The 15,145-nt window shown below is 42.0% G+C and overlaps 1 protein-coding gene across 3 annotated transcripts in view; it reads left to right on the forward strand.

Moving 5' to 3' along the window:
• Positions 1–15,145, forward strand: part of TNC (tenascin C) — a 73,703-nt gene that overhangs the window by 17,512 nt on the left and 41,046 nt on the right. For all 3 annotated transcript variants that reach the window (XM_032200187.1, XM_032200185.1, XM_032200186.1), the window contains exons 2-6: positions 8,375–8,967; positions 9,911–11,224; positions 12,965–13,228; positions 14,160–14,275; positions 14,378–14,534. In XM_032200187.1, the coding sequence (XP_032056078.1) occupies positions 8,505–8,967; positions 9,911–11,224; positions 12,965–13,228; positions 14,160–14,275; positions 14,378–14,534 (2,314 nt within the window). In that variant the 5' untranslated portion in view covers positions 8,375–8,504. The remainder of the gene's footprint in view (positions 1–8,374; positions 8,968–9,910; positions 11,225–12,964; positions 13,229–14,159; positions 14,276–14,377; positions 14,535–15,145) is intronic.

Here is a 15,145-nt window from a genome sequence, read left to right on the forward strand (position 1 = left end):
TTTGTTATTTAATTTCCTCCAATGGTGGCTGGCCTCTGGAATGGCTCCAAAGGAAGCATTGAGTTTAATCTATAAATAATTACGTAGGCATGGCCTTAACAAGAGTATCTTATATCCAGCAGCCCTAAACAACATGGTAGTTGTTTCAGAGCAGCTCTGCTCCAGCCAGAATGTAAAATATCCAAAGACATCTCACTCGCCCTTTTCACCGCTAATCCTATCTACTGTCCATCTGTGGTCCATTCAGAAGGTGACTGCGATCAAACCTCCTGTTAAGAACTGTAGCCACTTGGCTGCTATTCCTTAACATGTTTGGCTTGCTCTAATATAGGTAGATACTCTGTACCAGAGGTTCTCTTACTTCATTTAGATAAAGATCATAGAATTTAGGCAGAAAAACTGAGAGGAGGGAAAGTTTTCTACAGAGCAGACTGAAGAATCTCTCAAAGAAATTGGAAGTATCAAAGGAATTAAGTCATTTAGATTCAGTTATTTATAACTTGTTTAGGATGCAAATCTCCTATAGACTTATTAGAAATCAAAATGTTAATTGACTTGGCTAAACTCATTCCAGAAATTAGGAACATCCTCAGATCTCACAAGTCCCAACACAGTGCCATTTCCGTACACCTGGCTGTCCTCTGAATTCCTGCTCCTTTGCTCTCGATGATACAGCAGCAGCAGCAGTATATTCAGGCTGAGTTTCTTTGCTTTTCTCATCATCAGCCAGGTAATTTGTAAGAAACATAAATCAAAAAAGTCTTTAGGACTGTGAAACTGGAAGGCACCTCTTGGTCGTAGAGTTCAATATCCTGTTAGTGCAGACACCTCATCATATAATGTGTTTTTCACTTCTGTTTAATTATTGCATGTTTTCAGCAGTCCTTTTCTTCCAGCTGCATCTCTGCCAGTTGACTTCATTTTTCATTTAATTCATGAGATTTGCTCACTAACACTTAACTGATCAAAGATGTTACTGATACTGGAAGAAGACCACCTCTGATCTCTGAACTTCTGCTCTGCTTTGAAAAACAGCCAAGCTCATTGTTTAGTTTAGAAATGTCTGTTTTCTCTCTGAGATCCTGAACAAGGATAGACCTAGGGAGATTTTCCATGGCTAAGAATACTAAACTCTTGAAACAAAGTAGTTTATAATGGAATAATCATGCTAATTTAACTCAAAATAGTCACTGTACGACAGAAGGTTTAGTCTCTCAAGGGGCTGCTTTTATGCTTATCATTCAGAATTTACCATAGCTCTTTCACATTTTTATGGATGTTGGCTTCAGTGGGTTATTTTTCCTCCCTCTTTGTGGCACTGTCATGCTGATGCCTTTGAAATATGAGCCTTTGCTAAATTCTAAATTGTACACAAAGCAATTAATTAAAATTCCTTCTCAAAGAGCCTTGGCAAAGTCCTGTCTATATGCTGCTTTTCAGCCAAGGTAGAATGGGCGGAGGCTAAAAGGAATCCAAATGGTTTTATTTAAAGATGACGTACAGTAGGATCTGTGAACCAGAAACTACACAGCTTCCCAAAAGCAGAAATGTTACCTAAGAGCTGAAGCCAAAGATGAAAAATTAACTGGAGTGAGGAGTTCAGGCTTAGCTGAGTGGTGTTTAATGTAGGACCTCAGGGGCTGGATGGGGCAAAAAGTGTGTGTGAATCTTTTTTATTGCTGCTCTTTGAACCAGTCTGAGGTACAAGTCTGACTGTAATTCAAATGATCACCAGGACCTACTGCAGGGCTCATTTATGGTAGTCTAAAATCTTTTATTTATAAGAGTAAGTACATTGGCATGATGAGGCCCGCAGAACATATAATGCATGCATTCTGCACATGACAACTCTAATCTAGGAGAGCTCAGAAATCGATCAAGAATTAATTGCGAAAATCAGTTCCCATCTCAGCGTGCAAAGTGCAGGTCTGTGTGAGTGTTCTCAGCCCCAGGAACCAAGGTTCCTTGCAAACATCCAGTGCCAGCACTGGATGAAACGCAGATGGCTTCAGGATGTATCCAGAGCTCTGAGCTGTGGGAGCTTAACCACATCAAAGAGAAAATGCCAGTTTGTTCTTAAATAGTAAGAATTGAAGTCATAAAGGCAGAATAAGGAAAAAGAAAGTGTGGTTCTAGGGTCTGGTGCTGTGAGGTGCCTGTGCTTGAACTGCTGTGATGAGACTTAGCAAAACTGGACCCTTTTTCAGCTTTGAGACTTGCCTATTCCTAAAGCAGAGGCTTCTAGGAGCTCAGGTGTCTCAGTGTCTCTTTGTGCCTCAGTTTCCCATATTTAAAATGGAGGAATGAGGCTTTGTCTCTCCATTTTAACTGCTAAAACTTTTGGAAAAAAGGTTTTCTGCCTCCTTTCCCCCCTTCCTCCCCCTCTCTTTCCCCCCAAAACACACGTGGATGCCAAGGGACCCTCATTCTGGACTTAGGGATATTGCTGAATCATTTCTGTATCAGAAAGAGGATTTTATTACCCATATCACCCCATGTCTTTGGATTTTGTGCTTCTCTAGGTGAGCGTATTTAAAAACTTCCTTTCCAGTTGTTTCCTTTCTGCCTCTGTCTCTGCACCATTGTTCCATGGAGTGCTTTCTTCCTCTTGGCGCTGTTGGGCATCCACTGGCAGAAAGGTCTTTTTGGCTAATCCTTTCTCTCCTTTTGACTTTCAGGAATAGGTTCAGTCTGCAAATCTGGAGCTGGGTAGGAGAAAGGCATTGAAATTCATGCCTTTGCATGTTGTCATTTATAAACAGGTGGGATCACTGGGTCTGGATCCATTGTTTGCTTGGGGGCTTACCAGGTTTGGGATTTCTCTTCAATTAAAAAATAAATAAACAAACAAAACCCAGCTCCCTACAGAAATGTAGGGATGTCATAGGAATCCCTAGAACACACACAGGACTCAATTTCTTCATGAACTGACCAGAGATAGACGTGAAGTTGTTTGGACATGAATTAGAGGTAAATCCTCACTGTGCAACTGGGAACCTGGATGGATTACGGTTTATCACACTGCATTTCAGCTGATAGAACTTTTGAGAATAAGGGAGTTGGCTTCTTTCTTTCTTCCCTGATACTTGTGAAAACAGGTTTTCCTCTGCTTCTACAGTTGACTTAAGACTTCAAAGAAAATTTCTGAATTATGAATATTGCCCCTTGGAGTTTCACCTCCTAAAGTCTTGTTTGTATCTGTGGTCTCTGATTGTTCTTGAAACAACTGCAAATTCTCTTTGCACGTACAGAGAAAACAGTGAATTTTCTGAGTTATATTTCCAGTTTTCTGAGTCAGATTTGGCTGCCTTAAAAATCTTCTCCTTAAAATGATTACAATGTAAATAAAGGAGAAAAGCACAGCAACAATTTGGCTTTGGATGTGTCTGCTGGAAACATTTGTCACTGATATTTCAGGACTATTATGAATTTCAGCTCTGAACTGTGACATAGTATAGTTTGACCTACACTGAGACTCCCTGCTGATTCCGTTGCCCAGTTGCAATTGGGAATGGAAAGAAAATGATTTTCTGTAGTTACAAATTTATGGAAACAGCGGTGAAAGATGATGAAATCAGAACTGTTCATGTTTTGGCCTGCTGTGTCAAAACTTGCAGTCTCCCTCAGTCTCTTTCTTTGTGAACATTTCAATTTACTTCAGACTTAATCCATCTGTTTGAGAAGATGCCTGGAGCCTCTAGAGTCACATGCTCTTGGCAAAGCTATATTGTTAGCAATTTTTCTTCAAAAGGTTGCATCTTTTGAAAATCTTCCTTGTAAAAATGCACACTGGCAGACTGCTTCAATTTATTAATCCTCTGCAACAGTACTGCTTTTATTCCTTGTAGAAAATGCACAAATTCCCTGTGTCTGCAATGAGGGAGTCTCCCAGGTCCCATCAAATTCCCAGCGAGACTCTTGTCTGTGTGTCAATAGATAAGGAGAAGAGCACTGTGATATCATGAGGCCAGTGAGACACAGGCACTGCTGTATACCCCAGTCTTGAAGGAACAGATGGCTAGATCACACCTTGATGGAAATTATTGAAATATAGAATTTCTTCTGTTAAAAAATCACAGAAAGCTATTTTGACATGAGCAATTACTAAGCCCTAAAATGCACCATTCTGTTTTCTGCAGAGGGCTGTGGCTCTCCTCCAACTGAGTCTTCCCCTCTGTCAGAATACCTCCCATTGATACTTCCATCCATGTTTAACAAGGTGTGCTTGAATACAATATATGCTGAGATCATGTGATCCCTTCCCGCTGTGATGTTGGAAGTATCTGTTTGGAGAGGATTTGTAGTCTTTTTTCTCCCTCTTTTTTCATCATGCCTTCTTTAAGTCTAATTTCCAAGCCGTGACATGTAGAGGGTGCCTGAGCAAATCTAATCAACCTTCTGCCTCCTTCAAGAAGGACAGCTCAGATATTTTTTTAACACCTCCATTTCTTCATTGCTGCAATCTGTTTTGATTAAACTCACACAGGGATCTCATTTGCATATTTATCGCTCCATGTGCTGGCAAATAATCTCACAGCTCTGCCACTCCTGAATTTGCAAGAGAGACCAAAGCGGTAAACTAGAACTGTAAACTATGCAAACATATTAATTTAATTTCTCACACCTGCTGGTTTCCAGCAAATACATCTGTGGGGAAGGAAAATATTCATATGTTACCTTTGCTGAGTGTTTCCTAGGACTCAGGAGTTCCTCAGCTTTTTCCAAGATGGATTGACCATTTCCTATTAAGAAACAAATTTTAATTAAATATAAATGTGCTGAAAAAGTTATGATGTCAATGAGGGGAAAGGAGTCATCTAAAACAAAAAATAACCTTAATATTTTCTCATTTTTGACAATCAGACAAACAGATGTTGCGCTTTGAGATCCTCAGATGAAAGGGCGTGTAGTGGAAATGAAAATTGTTTCTTTTCTTTGTGCTATTGACAGTCCATCTCACTTCCACCACATATTATTAGGGGCATTACCATGTAGTGATCATGTTTTTAAGGAGTGTTTTTCTAGGAATGGTCTTTTTTTTCCCTCTTTGGATAACATCTAATATTTACACTTACTATTCATACAGGACATTTCCTTTTCCTAATACGTTCTGGGTCAGCTAGTACTGCATAAATGCCATGATTAGCTTCTTAATTTTTAGCCACAACACTTTAAATGACATGACTGCAAAATTCAGGCCTGCAGGAAGTCACATCTCATCCAGTAAAATTAGGACAGGTGTATTTTTTACATTTTGTTATTATTTATTTTGTGGTTGCAGGCTCTCTGGCATGGGATGATCTACAAGGAGAGAACTAAAAGATAAGATTTGCCCCAGTGAGGGTGATGGCCACAGAAAGATACCAGTAATTAGGTGGGATGAGAGGAGCTGTTAGAATGTAGTGTTCTTCATGACAAGCAGAAGATTTTGCAGAACCACATAGTCATTGCCAAGATTTTTGAAGCAGTCATGTTGTAGTCAGGATGGTAGTAAGACATTAGGGGGCACAGTTCGTAAGAAACAAGTAGGATTTCTTATTAGACTAATTGCTTGTAAAATAGGACACATTTTGGGGCAGACAAGTCACTCAGCATATCTGACAAACATGCCACAAACATCACCCAACACCTTTTATATGCATTGCAGCACGTCCAAGCTCATGATGAGAAAAGTCACCTTCATTTGCAGACTCTTGCTGCCAGACTTCTAGGTCCCTGTAAATAATCCAGCAGCTGATGTTTGCAAAGAAAAGTTTGTCTCCAAGAGGTAGTATGTCTGCAACTTTTAAGCAAAATCTACTTGGGCCATTCTGAAAGGAAGAAGGTTGGAAAATAAATGAAGGAACAGCTGAGCCTGGCAATTGCTGTCTTCCATTTTTCTCTAGAAGTGCCTTCCTGGGTGGTCCATCATGGCCTGAGCTGTTATGTAGATATGTTTGAAGGATATTAGATGGGAGGACATCATCTTTTTTCTTCCAGCCAAAAATAAGGCTAATGTACAAATAATTGTATGAAGGTGTCTTGTTCTGTAGATCTCAGATCTAGCAGTGGAGCTCAGCTTATCGTGCTGGGCCCTTGGCAGATCAGAGGAGAAACACCTGATCCAAATTAGCTCAGACATCACATTCACTTTCAAAACACAGAGGTCACAGATCAGACACTGGAATGCTTCTTCCAGACCACCCTTCATAAACTTCAAAAGGATGTCAGCCAAGATACATTATGTCTTGAGTATTGTCTGTAGGCTGAGAGGTTTGGCTGACTCTAATGTGATGAATATCCAGTAAAACTAATAGTATTAGTGTGGCTTTCATCTGTAGTGAAGGCAACAGTGAATAGCTTTTGTCAGAAGCAGGGCTTTTATTTTCCAGTCATATACAAAAATCGCAGTTTGTATCCCCATAAAATGGTATGGAAGCTCACAGCTGTTAGCAGAAAGACTTCCATCAGCTTTCTAGGTCTGGACAAGGCCAATATTCTTGTAGGCTGGGAATTACAGAAGCCATAAATAAACTGAGACTCAAACTGAAATTCAGTGAGAATTAGGTGCATAGTTTGTTCTGTTCTTTCAAGCAGTGTGTACCTTAAACAACTACTTGAGGACTAAGCATCAATTTAAGCTCTATAACCTTGTCTCAGGGCAAAACGTATTTAGCACATGGGATTCCACTGCATGGAATTTGCAGTTTGCAAACATATAGGGGTGCTTGAAAGTTAAATCCCACTTCAGATATTGTCCTGAATATGTTTCATGAACTGCAGCCCTATTTAGGGATTGGCTTGAGTCACAAATGAGGCCTGGACCATGTCTGTCTCTGTTACTCTTTATTAGCTACCTAATCTAATCTAATTGTGATCTCCTCTGGTGCAGATAGGGGTTGCAGACATATTTGAACAAACAGGGTAAGTGTTAGAAATGGCTTCAAGCTGAATGCTTTTCCACAAGACAAAAGCCTCCACCACTGCATGTTTACTTCTGATTTATTTGCCAATAAAAAGGGGTGAAGTTCACTCCTTGTGAGCTCAACATTGTCTACACAAAGTTACTTCAGTAAAGTGTGTGATGTATGATTGTTATTTTTCACAAAAGCAGCTGGAATAATATGGGAAAAATGATCCTATATACTTTGTGGGAAGCAGAAGAGTGGAAGAAGCTTACAATTAGTGAAAGCGCAGTCACTGACCTAACTATTTAAACGAGCAGAAAGAAAAACAAATGTTAAGATGACATTTAAGAGGTACACTTGTTTAGTCTGTCCATTAGCTGCTTTTAGTTCTCACTGTGCATGCTAAAGGGCTGATTCTGCATGGAAGTCAACAGATGTCTTTCAGCTCCCCTGACTCATATAATTTGAAAGGAATGGGTTCAGACTGAGGAGGAAGAGGTAATATTGAAGCTATTTGAAAAGAGTGAGTTTCAGGAAGAGCTAGTAAATCCCAGCCAGGTGCTTGCAACCCTATGCAAGGTATTGAGTGAAATACTTGCTGGTGAAAGATAAGACACTGAGAAATGTTGTGTAATGAAAAGGCTTATTGGTTGCTAAAAAGACTTTTTACACCTCTACTCATAAAAAGCTTTCTGTTTCTTTGGGAGAACTGAGATGATCAAAGGATTTCTTTTCCTTCTCTTCCCTCCCCTCCAGCCCCAGTTTGGTGTATCTGTGTGCATTTTCTTTTACCCTGGTTTTCCCTCCTACCCACCTGCTTGCTCTCCTGTCCTTTGAAGTTTTCTATTGTACTCAATGGTTTGATAGATTTCCTATATTTCTGCTGATATTTCTTACACGGTGTCTCCCTTGTTGGAGCCTCATCTGGGATAATCTCTTGCATCTCATTACTTTTATGCTAAAATATTGCTAGAATGATGATGCAAAGACTGACACTAGCACCCTTAACCTGCAGTGTTCTTCAGAGATCTCTGTTTATCTTCATGCTGTAGGCAGATCGTCAGTGTAGTAAAACCTATTATTGGGCTTCAAGCCCTAGAGTTCAGATTCCCTAGAAATTGAAACAAATTAAAGCATATGGAAAAGGGCTGCTATGGGCTTATTAGTGTTAATAGGCCTTTTGACAGTGTCTCAAGTTTTTCACATGGTCCAGCCTGCAGTATCCTTCAAGCAGTGCCCTAGCGAGTGAAGGAAATGCAGACTTCTACCATGAGTTGAACAGTAGCAGAACATGGATTTATTGTACATACCTCTATCTGCACTGTAATTTAAGAGCAAGTTCAGCAATTTTGGTCAAGTGAGATCATACACTGAGCAGCACCACAGCCATGTTCTTTAAGGGACACCAGCACACACCCAGTGCCACTGGCCTTTTGTTGGGTGGAATAGCTGCAGATCATCTCTTACACTGCTTCTTCTTGTTTTAGGAAACGAGTGTGACAGAAAAGGAAAGGAAATCCAACTTGGCTTGAACTGTCTGTCCAATTTCCCCTCCAGACTACAAAGGCCAAAGAAACGTAGGATTCCATTAGCTTTGAAAAGGAACTGAACGCCACAATGGGACTCCCCATGCAGGTTTTGGCCTGTGCAATCTTAGGTTTGCTGTACCAGCATGTCAGTGGTGGACTCATCAAGCGAATTATCAGGCAGAAGCGGGAAACTGGGCTAAATGTGACCTTACCAGAGGACAGCCAGCCCCTCGTTTTTAACCATGTCTACAACATTAAGTTGCCTGTTGGCTCCCTTTGCTCTGTGGACCTGGATACAGCAAGTGGCGATGCAGACCTAAAGGCAGAAATTGAGCCTGTCAAGAATTACGAGGAGCACACGGTGAAAGATGAGAACCAGATTGTCTTCACTCACCGTATCAACATCCCCCGCCGGGCTTGTGGCTGTGCAGCTGCCCCAGATATTAAGGATCTGCTGAGCAGACTAGAGGAGCTGGAGGGGCTGGTATCCTCCCTCCGGGAGCAGTGTGCCAGCGGGGCTGGATGCTGTCCTAATTCGCAGACAGCAGAAGGTAAGGCAGACTGGGGAGCCACTCTCAGGGAAACTCTTATGCTGGCAGCAGATCTTGTTTAGAGTAGATACTCAAATCTGTTTCAAGAATGAGCAAAAGTCAACCTGTTAATTTTGAAATGTAATCAAAAGTGGGAATGTGTTTGCCAGCTTGGTTCATTCACAGTTTTGCAGTTTTGTGGATCTGGGGGTCAGGAGTCTGTCTGGGCTGCCTAGTAGTGGTGGCATTGAGCATGTATGGCACTTGGACAAGGTAACAGTCAGTGTCGAATTTAGATTAAAACTCACACAGTCTAAGCTTTTGGCTCCATGTTTTGTCCCCTTGAGCAGGCTGCCAATGTAACTGTTTTCATGTCCAAGTTTTCCTTAACAGAGACCAATAAAAATATAGCAGGATATAAGCAATAGATGAGTACTAGTGAGCACAAATGATTTGAGAGGTAAAAAGAAAGTATACTTCCTGCTGTTTTTTAAACTGAGGTAAGTCGCTGGTCATAAGATAGAGAAAACATAGGTACAGCTGTAATCTGTCTCTCTGAACTCAGATCTGGTCTCACTGTGGATGACACAGTGTGTTGCCTGGCTTTCTATGTTCTGGTGAACATAGAACACATTCTGGTGAATACGGGTGTGTGCCATAATGAAGCAGTCAGGAAAGCTGCTTAGTCAGTGGAAGAGAGATTTTGAGAAGAGCAGAGGAATCTAAGATGCTCATTTAGCTATTAGTTGGCAGCAGCTTTTCCCTGGCAGCAGTGTGAATTAAAGCATTCCTGGTAAACTAAATCTTATGAGAGAGTGGGAGCGTGTCTTTCAAAACCTTTGGTGATTCTGTAAATCAGACCTGTAGGGAACAGGGAAAATCAGACCCTTTTAGGTTGTGTGTCACACTGGCCTAACACATCCTAGAGGTAAGGGGGTAACGGGTTTCCTGACTCTTGATACAGGCCGCCTGGACACGACACCCTATTGCAGTGGACATGGCAACTACAGCACCGAGATCTGCGGCTGTGTCTGCGAGCCTGGATGGAAAGGCCCCAACTGCTCTGAACCAGCCTGCCCGCACCACTGCTTCAACCGGGGAGTGTGTTTACAGGGCAAATGCATCTGCGACGAGGGCTTCACCGGCGAGGACTGCAGCCAGGCCTCCTGCCCTTCCGACTGTAACGACCAAGGCAAGTGCGTGGATGGGGTTTGTGTGTGCTTTGAGGGGTACACAGGCACAGACTGCAGCGAGGAGCTCTGCCCCCATGGGTGCAGCGTGCACGGGAGGTGCGTGGGTGGGCGGTGCGTGTGTCATGAGGGCTTCACTGGCGAGGACTGCAGCGAGCCCCTGTGCCCCAACAACTGCCACAACCGCGGGCGCTGTGTGGACAACGAGTGTGTCTGCGATGAGGGCTACACCGGTGAGGACTGCAGCGAGCTCATCTGCCCCAATGACTGCTTTGACCGCGGGCGCTGCGTCAACGGGACCTGCTTCTGTGAGGAGGGCTACACCGGAGAGGACTGTGGGGATCTGACCTGCCCCAACAACTGCAATGGCAATGGGCGCTGTGAGAACGGGCTGTGTGTCTGCCACGAGGGCTTCGTTGGGGATGACTGCAGTGAGAAGAGGTGCCCGAAGGACTGCCACAACCGTGGGCGCTGTGTGGATGGGCGCTGCGTATGCCATGAGGGGTACCTCGGCGAGGACTGCGGGGAGCTGCGGTGCCCCAACGACTGTCACAACCGCGGGCGCTGCGTCAACGGGCAGTGCGTGTGTGACGAGGGATTCATCGGGGAGGACTGTGGGGAGCTGCGGTGCCCCAATGACTGCCACAACCGCGGGCGCTGCATCAACGGGCAGTGCGAGTGCCACGAAGGATTCACGGGGGAGGACTGTGGTGAGCTGCGGTGCCCCAACGACTGCAACAACCACGGGCGCTGCATCAATGGGCAGTGTGTGTGTGACGAGGAGTACACGGGAGAGGACTGTGGTGAGCTGAGGTGCCCCAACGACTGCAACAACCGTGGGCGCTGCGTGGAGGGGCACTGCGTGTGTGACAATGGCTTCACAGGGGAGGACTGTGGTGAGCTGTCCTGCCCCAACAACTGCCACCAGCGTGGGCGCTGTGTCAACGGGCGCTGTGTGTGCCACGAGGGCTTCACTGGGGAAGACTGCCGTGAACGGTCCTGCCCCAATGACTGCAACAATGTGGGCCGCTGCATCGATGGACGGTGTGTCTGCGAGGATGGTTACATGGGAATCGACTGCTCTGATGGTAGGTTGCAATGACCCTTTCCATCTGCTTCCCCTGGGTAATCCTCTGTGTCCATCTATCAGCCTTGGAGGGTCCATGAATGTCTTCCATGTAGCTATTTCTGCTCTTCTTCATCATAGTCTGAACAGTTGAATTGATGGAGTTGCAGCACTGAGAGAAAGCACTTCACCTCCCTTACTTTTTCAGGGTTATATAGTGTAGTGGTTTCTGTTGAATTTTGGTGGTCAGCAATCTAAAAGGCTGATAATGGTAATAGTCAATTTATTGTCTCCAAATTTGCTCCTGATACAATGCCATTGGAGCTGTAGCTATCACCGGATGGGTGTTTGTCACTATTACCTTTTGGTTTCTCATGATGCTAAAAAGATGCATCTTAAAGAAACTGTACTAGCTGTGGAGAAAGAGGGAGGTGAATTCAGAAACTTCTTACTTAGATACTAAGCAGAATTAGTCGAGAGAATATGGACAGAATTTGCCTAAAAAATAATGCTGTCAGGAATGAGGCGGTGTGGGTAAGAACTTCAGGGAATAAAGAGCTTAGGTATCAAGTACTTCTTGCAGTTTCTAGTTCACAGTCCCACACTGGACCAGTACAAAGGGAACTTGCATTTGCAATGCTATCACTATTGTGGGAGCTGAAACCAAAATGCATAGCACTGACAGTGTATGCTGTCAGACCCTAAGGGCTCAGACCCCAAGGACCTTACTTTGAAGATGGACCTTTGAGCTGGATCCCTGGTGGAGGCAAGGCATGAGCAGAAAATAAGATTGTCCTATCTGAGTATGAGACACCCATCATGATGGAATTGCCAGATGTCACAAATACTGTCATGCAAGCTTTCAGGATTATTGCAGGGGCCTTGGTTCTCACTCAAGTGACCAAATTGATTTTTCTAACTAAAATAAAATATATATGTGTGTGTGTATTATATATATACATGGAACATATATACTGTTAGATTTGACAAAGCTTAGAGTAAAATAATGGAATCAACTGGAGTGGAAACTTAGCTATAAAACCAGGTTAGTTTCCCATTACCACTGACTCTATGGAAATCGATAGAAAATGTTGGCAGCTAGATAATGACAGGTGTTACGCTATAAAGGAGGCAGTTTTTTTTTAAGAGATCCCAAGGGAGGTATTTTAGAACTAAGATCTTTGTAGAGTAATCAAAGAGTACTTTGGGGTTGGGAACATTGTAAAAGACAATGAATATGATTTGAAAGAAATTCCCATTTTTCATCTCTTCCTCCTGGAAGGCTCCCAAGCCACATTCTGTGTCCTTGTGCATGCAAATGGGGAGTAATCTATTGAAAGTATTTACAAAAATAATCATGTTTTATTTTACTGTGGAAAATCTGTGCAATTCTGTATATCCAAACCCCAGCACTTCCAACTATAAAATCATGTGTTGCTGGCAGTTGAGTTAATCATCTGAATCCCTAACAACCCAGCTATAGTAGTCTTGTGTAGTAGCCATGAGAGGAGGATCTGGAACACAGTCAGCCATAGGTTATATGCAAGTATGAAAGTAGAAATTGGCCCATGACTTTTGGAAACATCTGTAGTCTTCATCAACTGAACATTCCTTTCTACAAGTGGCTAATTTGTGTGGCATGGCTTCCCCATTCCCTATTTGTTAGATGATTCTTATAAACTGCTTCTGGGAAAATGTGAAACTGGGTAGGTCATTATTTTCTGAGCCTTGAAAAGTTTTGTTTTGCTTTTCCCCTCCCTAGTGTCTCCTCCAACAGAGCTGACTGTAACAAATGTAACAGATAAAACTGTAAATCTGGAATGGAAGCATGAGAATCTCGTCAATGAGTACCTTGTCACCTATGTCCCTACCAGCAGTGGTGGCTTAGATCTGCAGTTCACTGTACCAGGAAACCAGACATCTGCCACCATTCATGAACTGGAGCCGGGTGTGGAATATTTTATCCGTGTCTTTGCAATCCTTAAAAACAAGAAGAGTATTCCAGTCAGTGCCAGAGTAGCAACATGTGAGTTTAATATTCTCTTTATTCACTCATTTGTCTGTTCTGTAGCAAGCATTTATTTTTGTTAGGGTTTTCTTCCTTTTGTATTTTCTATTTCCTGCTCACCTTCTGTTCTGGACAAGGACAGCCTTCATACTTTCATTTTCTATTCTTTTTCAATACCAATGTCTGTGTTAAAAGTAATGTTTGTTAGCTCTTCTGATCTCTGAGGCCATCTCAAGACAATGAATATTGTGGGGTCTTTGTAAATTAAAACCCTCAGTTTCTTCATAAACTCTGGTAATGCTTCCTGAAAATAAATAAATAAATATATATATATATATAAATAAATACAGAAAGTACAATAAGAGTAATGTGAAATCACTTGGATTCAAAATCTTTTGACTAAAATGGAGATTATATTGGTTTTACATCTTCCATGTGTTTTACCACAACTTGCTTTTCTATCTGCTTATCTGATAATTTGTTGTCCGTTTCCCTTTTTGTGTTGTGCCCATCACAATCATATCTCAACATGCCAGTCTCAAAAGATGCTCTTTGACTTCTGTCATTGTTCTCATTCTGAGAGACTTGGGGCAGGATTTATCTCACCTAACTTCAAATGGCCACACGAGGTTCTTTCAAGAGGGCAAAAACAGGCATTTCGAGGGCATTTATTTTATTCTAAGGTGAAATCTAGAACAGGTCAGAGGAATGTCTGTCCAAAGGCAGAATACCTAGCTGTGAAGTGAGTTAAAACATCTCAGATACAGCTCCCTACATGGCAGATAGATATAGCTGTGAAAAACTATGGAAAGCTGTGGAAAGTTATAGCTGTGGATAGATGTAGCTGTCCCACCCCAGTGCCCTCACTTATTACTTGTTGCACATGTAATTATCCCCTTTATTTATTTATTTATTTACTTGTTTATTTATTTATTTATTTCTGTCACAGATCTGCCTGCTCCAGAAGGTCTGAAATTCAAATCTGTTAGAGAAACATCTGTCCAGGTAGAGTGGGATCCTCTGAGCATTTCATTTGATGGCTGGGAGCTGGTCTTCCGTAATATGGTAAGGAAGCAATGTTCTTTGTACAGAAGCTTTGGTTCTTGTCCAAGTGAAAGATCCTGAATTTTTTGTTTTTATAATAAATGCTTGTTTCATGTATTACAGAAAAAGGACGATAATGGAGATATAACCAGCAGCTTGAAAAGGCCAGAGACATCATATATGCAGCCAGGCTTGGCACCAGGGCAACAATATAATGTATCCCTTCATATAGTGAAAAACAATACCAGGGGACCAGGACTATCCAAAGTGATAACCACAAGTAAGCATAACCTGTATTGGTATAGTGCAACCAATTAAACAGTTGCTTTTTGATGTAGTCTTGGTAGTGTTAAAATTTTTTTGGAAAGCTAAGCTTTATATAGGGAAAAGAAAAAAAAAGGGGGTGGGAAGCATTGGAGCTGTTAAGGAAGACATGAAGATAAATTAATTCCTTCCTAAATTACCTTTTTGAAGAGGAAAGTAAATTTAATTTTATTTAGAAGGTAGCTAGCAGTTATCTATTTTTATCCTTTTTTAAAAGGTGCATCAATAGTAACTAGAACTTCTTTCTTCCTGGTCATATTGGTGTAAAGAAATTACTTAGGGGAGAGCTTCCATTATGCAGGACTCTTAGGGTTTCTGTTTGTCTTTGTTTTGGCAACTTCAGATGTTAATGAATTTTTATGAATTTGTTTCTTACGAATTGGCTCCATCTGGCACTTTCTTCTACAGCTGTAAAAAGTAAAGGATGAAAAATATGAAGATAAGCTTCAGTTTGTAGGAGCCATTCATTTTAATTTTGTTCTGAAGCAATTAAAAGCCTAAGTGCTATAGTTTTCTGGTAAGCTTTATTGAAAATAAAAAAAAAAAAAAGACATTTTCTTCTTTTGT

The sequence above is a fragment of the Aythya fuligula genome, chromosome 19 (assembly GCF_009819795.1).
Source record: "Aythya fuligula isolate bAytFul2 chromosome 19, bAytFul2.pri, whole genome shotgun sequence".
NCBI classification, from domain to species: Eukaryota; Metazoa; Chordata; class Aves; order Anseriformes; family Anatidae; genus Aythya; species Aythya fuligula.